The following is a 6,725-nucleotide window of genomic DNA, read 5'->3' as shown; positions in this document are numbered from 1 at the left end:
ATTGGCTGCTTAGAAATTAAGTGTTAACGAGCAGTTGGACAGGTGTACCTAATAAAGTGGCCGGTGAGTGTATAATATCTTATAAGAGTAACGTGCAAGTCTTAAACAAATCCCAACTAAACCAGAGACAATCCCAATGTAACAACAACTCAAGCATACATTAGTGCTGCTTTAGGACCCCCAGAATAATGTATAGGTTAAACTCACTTCTATAACAATGTGCTGTGTAACGATATTGCGTTGATATATCTTTCACCCCTAACAAAGCACGCGTACCAGTACTTATTCAAAGTAGCAGTATGAAATGAAAGTGGTAGTTTTTATTTAAACTGCACATTTACTTGTTTGAATCTCCCTTTAAAACTCGCAAAACTTAACTTATGTAGCAATTTTCAAAACACAGATTCAAAATGATTTACAGAACCCAGAGTTAAAAAGATAAGATAAAAAAAATCCGCCGATCTGAGTAGGATTATTCTGCCCAGTGCTCTGGCTTCTTGTATCTTCTGCTGCTAAGTAACAAGTATGACCAGTCCAAGAGGGCGGCTGGAAATCTCGCACTAAGCAGCCAATGCGGCGTCTACTCTTTATTATGTCTATGGCTCAACCATTACTGTATCTTCTTCATAAGATATGTTTCTTTAGTTATGTACAAAAGCTTGTCAATCAGGTGTGATTGTTAGTGCATGTCGGAGAATAGCGCGGAAACGCGCCACACGGAAAAAAAAGTGAGAGAAAAGAAAAGGAGACTAGCTGTCCGGAGGATAATCAGCTGAGAATGTGCGTCCTTGAGAACTGTTAGTGGTAGACCTTGTGTTGTCAATTCATTTAAGCCGTTTTTTATTTTATTTATTTTAATTTTTTTTACACTCAATACGATTATTTATGTTATTGTACAATCTGCATTTTGTTTTTAACAAATAATAATATTTAAAAAAGATTAGTAACATTTACAGTATTCGAATGATCCTATCTGGTGTAGCCTACTGAGGACTTGTCACATTGAGTCCACCCAGAGCTCCAGTGATTGGAGAGGGAGGGGAGGGCCTGGAACGATACATGAACACTAACAAGTGTGAGTATACAGACATTGCAATATTGGTGTATGTATTTTTGCATTTGTTATTTTGTGTGTGTGTGTGTGTGTATAAACTTATCTGATCTGTATGTGTACGCACGTTTGCATGTATCTGTAATAATTGTATAAGTATTCTGCTCTGTGTGCGCTCAGTCAAGGTGTTGGCAGGTGGTTGAATGTCACATTGCGGGAGAGAATGGGGATAAAGAGATGAAAAGCAAAACAGAAGAGTTGGGGAAGGGAGAAAAAGATGGAGGCAAAAGTAGCAGGGGCTCAGTTGCTGTAGATCTGGCCCTCAGGTGGCTGAGGAAGCTTGTAGTCTATAGTTCTTGCACATATGAAGTAAGTTAGCTAGTGATTTAGTTGATTGTGTTCTTAACCTGTTAGGTAAGTTACACCTGGGGCCTGTTGCTTGAAAGTAGAATAAAGAAATCCATGATAAGTGAAAAAGCGCAGACTTTAGCGGACCGAGTGAATGCATAAGGATGTAAAAATATCTACTTAGCCTACACTCCACTTTTTTTTTTTACAAAGTTTTAGGCTACACTGTGTTTTAATTGCTTTAAATATGCTAGTTTCGCGTTGCTGTTTTTATGTGATAAATGTGCTGGTTTAACTGTAAAGTGTTTTTGAGTAGCCTACCATGTAAAGCACAATATAAATAAAATGTATTATTTAGCCTACTTTGCCTTAAAAGTGAGCAGAGGGAATAATGTTCACCGGTAAATGTACTCCAAGGACTCTAGGCTTAATTTCACACCCTTATTCACAATGCCAGAACACGTTTTACAACCATATGCAAATCTCTATAAGCTATGTCTAATTCTAAATATCTTTGTACAATTAATGTTCATTCAGAACTATCAGAAAGGGACAACTAGAATAAGAAGTAATGTAAGTAACTTCAATACATACTGTGAGCATATGTGTAAAACTATATTCATGTTTTTTTAGTCTTCTGACAAGTGACAGCACCAAAATAAAAAGAATAAGAAGCATTGTGGTGTTCTCGGTGTGATGAATGTAAACTACACTACATACGTATATAGGCCACGTTTTTGGTCCAGAGATGTGAGACTAATTGAGAAGGTTATGAAACCAAAGTAAGCTATCATACCTAATAAAAACATCAGGCCTACATATTAAGGACTAACAAAAACTATAATTTATTAGAGAAGGACAAGCAACAAGAAAATGAAATCATGACTGTGTGGGTCTCTGACCAGTCTGCCATTAAGTCAGTAGGCGACTTCCACTTTTACCAGTGTTTTTAACACAAGTATCTGTACTTCTACTTGAGTATGGGCAGTGAGTATCTTTGCCGTCTCTGGATGTGAAGTTGAAAAGGGAGGATGGTGTCAATCCAGGATGTGGATTTTACAATGTCTGAACTCATGGCATAGCCATGCTAGGCACTAGATATACAGCTCCAGGGCAAGACCAATTATATTATGCCATGTTTTGACAGAGGCCAGTAGGATAATTTCAGCTGGTATTGAGATTCTTTAATAAAATCTGGAGGGATGGAATTATACCATCTAGTTAGAAAAGTGCAGTAATTATACGATTTAACAAACCCGGTAAGGACCCAACTAATCCTGGTAACTGTACGCCCATAGCTTTGACATCTAACCTATGCAAATGCATGGAGAGGATAACAGTTTGCAGGGTATCTATTGTAACAAAGGATTACTGAATAATATACAAAATGAATTTCGAAAAGGATGCCTACAACAGAGGCGGCGTCTACTCTTTAGATGTCTGTGTAAGCCTCTCTCTTCTAAACGTAGCTCCCATGGTGGTAATTTAATGCTACGAAGCCATCACCTGCAGTTAGCATCCCAATCATTGCTATTCATTTTAGCGCCACTTTGACAGTAAATAACTTTACATCTGAAGCCTTTCAAGACTCTAATTGTCCATTGTTTACTTCTAAAGAAATACGGCAATGTAAAAAAAAAGGCTCTATTAACTTGTAGCTCACGTTATGGCTCCGTAGCAGACGTTTTTATAAAAATAGGCTAACCATTTTGTCATAACTACGCAACTTGCTGTCGCGTAGTCGACAAATCACCGCATTGTCAGGAGAAGCTCAGGCAGTTTCGACACATCAGCTGTTTATGTCTAATTACTAACGTTCACTAGCATGTTAGTTAGCAGTAATTATAGCCTGTGCCTATGTTATCACCTAACGTATACCTACGCTCTCTCGTTCTGCTGATTGGAAGTGATTGAGATTTGTCTTGGCACATTTACCAGACTACTTGCAACTTTCAGAAACGTTGCCACGTCACAACTACGTCGTCAAGCTCAGTTGGAGGCTGCGCAGTAACGCACATCAACGCACAGCCATCACCCGAAAAGAGCTTCTATTTTCCTTCACTGGTCTCCGTCCAGAACAACGGGATCCTTTGGTCAGTTTCTTTAACTGTCTATGGATTGCCCGACTGACTTGACAGCGGATTTTTGTCACCGCCCCAGGCTGCTGCCGCCTGCTCTCGTCCACTTTTTAGGCGAGGCGCAGTTCACCTCGAACCAGCCTGTTGTTGTTTTTTAATATAAATTCATCCCAGCAGCGGTCAAACTAAACATTTGATTTGTTAAGAACGCGTCTTTGATTATAGAGGACTTGTGACAGTCAACGCAAAGACACAACATGGCAACCACGATTAGCACACAGCGGGGACAGGTAACGTTACACAGTGGGCTTTGGGTTGTTATACTGCGGTTAATCGACATGTCTGACAGTTAATTACCTTCAGTCTGTGCAGCCGTCTGTATAGCCACCTAGAGACGCTATCATCTAACATTAGCGGTATTATAAATGCCATAATGATAGGTTAGGCTTAGCTAACATTAGCATAACAGTTTCTGGGTTAAACGTCAATACACCGCCCTAATTCAGTGCTGGCTGTAAAGACAACAACAGTAGCTAACCGTGTTCTAAAAGTTACCACTGCTGAGACCGTTGCCTGTTAATAGTTTTAGGACTAGCTAGGTGGTGGGAAGTCTTTGCGTTGTGTTCAAGTGCAAAGACAGGCGATAGGTGAAGGGCCGCCACTAGCAAGTTCTTTCCTGTCTGCTTGGTGTGCAAGGGCCTTAACATGTAACAGACACACCTACTGCTTTCTGCTATCAGCAGCACGGTTCTCTGATGTACTGATCTCAGACCAGCATGAATATCCCGCTGTAGCTAAGCCATATTCTGCAATAGGATAACAGAGTGCCAGCAGAACTTAATTAAAACAATTAATGTAACACAGAAAAGATTTTTCTCAAAAAATCTACATAGGTAAGAGTTAAAATTATGAAGCATAAAAACTACTTCAAGTACAATTACTTAGTACATGTTAGGCTAACGTAGTAAATGTAAATCATTACTACTTACCTCTGTCTCTCCCTGACTCTTGGCAAGATGTCAGTGTCCTCACCTGTTGGCACATGGTTTGCCAGTTGTGGGTTTTAGGGATTACCTCAGATAAATTCATCTGTAGTTTCATCACAGTTTAAGTAAAAGTTTTGGATCTGGTGCAAACCTTAATGGGTCTTTTTCCCCTGCTGCACCCAGGTTTCATCAAATATTAGGATTGGGGAAGTATGTTTAAAATCTGAATATTTTCGTATTGTGACATGAGTATTGTTATATCGTATCGTGAGGATTCCGGTGATTCCCACCTCTAGTAAATATGTGCATTTAGTTAGGTTTATGCAGTATGCGTGTGTGTTTTTTGTTTTTGCATAGCATGTCCATCTGAATCCCTGTTTGTATATATATTCAGGTGTATATTGGGGAGCTTCCCCAGGACTTCCTCAGGATCACTCCCACCCAGCAGCAGCAGCAGGTCCAGCTGGATGCCCAGGCAGCCAGGCAGCTGCAGTTTGGAGGCTCAATAGGCACTGTAGGGCGACTCAGCATTACTGTTGTTCAGGTAAACATAACTCAGCTCTGCTGTTAGAAATATAACATTGTCTCATTTAAATAATATTTACCAATATGGATATGATGTTTAAAAAATATTCCACATTGCCCATTAGAGGCTGCCACATGTCCTTATAAATGTTGTCATTTCCTTTCAATTTGGCACTTACTCTTTCCATAGAAAAAACTCAAAGAATTTCTTTGTACCACGAGTTACAGTGGGAGGATTCTCACTAAGTCAACTAAATAATATACATTTTCTGGCCAAAAATAAGAGTTTATTGAGTAATTTGGATCTTTTCACATCCATAACTCTATTCAAAGATGGCAGCCCCAATTTAAACCGTCCCGCATCTTTACCTATGCTGTGTTCAAATATTGCCGTCACTTCCTTGACCAGATATACATGACCAGAACTTTGATATTCTTGGATGTCCCACTCGTTATCTTACATTTAAGGCAAAATGGTGATCTATTAGAGGAAATTTTGTTCATGACATGATGTGTCCTGTGCTGCCTATAAAGTATAGTGTATTTCTTTAAATTTATTGCTGAGAAAGAGAGAGTGAGTGGTCCATATACACCCCAGCCAAGCAACTTCTTCATATACCCTTAAGAGGTCAATTTTTCATAACTTCACAAGCCCATCAACATTGTGTTGGTTACAGGCTATTATAAAAGTATGTCATAAGACCTTTTATTCAATGTAAAACTTATAATGAACTTGTCAATTGGTCCCTTTGGTGTTTCTGTTTGAGTTGGCTTGAAACTTGTGTTGCTGAAGTGATGGACTTGAAGATGGGCAAAAAGTATTTTTGTGGAAGTCCAAATCTGTTTTGTGCATGTGGAAAAGACATTAGGACATTACTATCACCAAACAAATCTTACGGTTCAAATCTTTCCTTGATGGCAATTAAATAAGGCTACTCCACGCAATCATTACCTGATTAGTATTTCCTGTTTTTCATAAAGCCTGTTTGGTCAGATCCGATTCAGAGTGGCAAGTAGTTCTAAAATCTTTTCTCTAAAAACTTTTAAAACTTTTTTACTGTCCACATTCATTAGGCTAATAGGGTGGTATGAGCTACACTCGTTTGGGGGCTTTACGTTTTTGAAGGAGAATTCCGGTCAATTCTAACACGTAGCTCTGTTGTTTGTAAATTTGTAGTGCTGTCAGTAGAGGAAAAAAACTAAAACATTCGGTGCTGTCTACACCTGTTATCCTCCTGCTAGAGTTAGAACCCAACAGGCTTAAACAGGGCAAGTTTTAAACATGTTTTTAGCCTCTTAACATGTTCAAAATGTCATTAAAAATGCCTAGCCATGTGAAGTGATTCTTTCCGAGGGAACGCAGTGAATCTGACTGCTGTAGATGTGAAAGAAATGCATGAAAGCTGTGCTAATTCAGCTTTGTTTAGCAGCGCTGTCAGAGCCGACACCTTTTTTGATGAATGTGAAATACAGATTTGCAGTCTAGATTCTTTAGGGATACACAGTGATACTTATGGATGACTTTGACAACAGTGTCATTTTATGGTTATTTTATTTTCACTTTGTCGGTGGAGAGGCAGATTTTCTTATCTTGCTAACTTTATTGCCGATAAACTAAACCTAAAAGGCAAAAACATTACACAAAATGATGTTACAGTTCAAGACCTTTATTTGTCCCTGAAGGGCAATTCCTTTTGCAGAACCATTATCAACTATTAGAACCATAACTAACATGTC

At 38.9% G+C, this 6,725-nt stretch overlaps 1 protein-coding gene across 2 annotated transcripts in view; it reads left to right on the top strand.

Annotated features, from left to right (window-relative positions):
• Nucleotides 1–3,496: 3,496 nt before the first annotated feature.
• Nucleotides 3,497–6,725, top strand: part of tollip (toll interacting protein) — a 29,670-nt gene continuing 26,441 nt past the window's right edge. For both annotated transcript variants that reach the window (XM_034877846.1, XM_034877765.1), the window contains exons 1-2: nucleotides 3,497–3,767; nucleotides 4,858–5,007. In XM_034877846.1, the coding sequence (XP_034733737.1) occupies nucleotides 3,735–3,767; nucleotides 4,858–5,007 (183 nt within the window). In that variant the 5' untranslated portion in view covers nucleotides 3,497–3,734. The remainder of the gene's footprint in view (nucleotides 3,768–4,857; nucleotides 5,008–6,725) is intronic.

The sequence above is a fragment of the Etheostoma cragini genome, chromosome 1 (genome assembly GCF_013103735.1).
Source record: "Etheostoma cragini isolate CJK2018 chromosome 1, CSU_Ecrag_1.0, whole genome shotgun sequence".
Lineage (NCBI taxonomy): Eukaryota > Metazoa > Chordata > Actinopteri > Perciformes > Percidae > Etheostoma > Etheostoma cragini.
The sequence above is the reverse complement of the archived record's forward strand: the minus strand, read 5'-3'. Positions and strand labels throughout refer to the sequence as shown.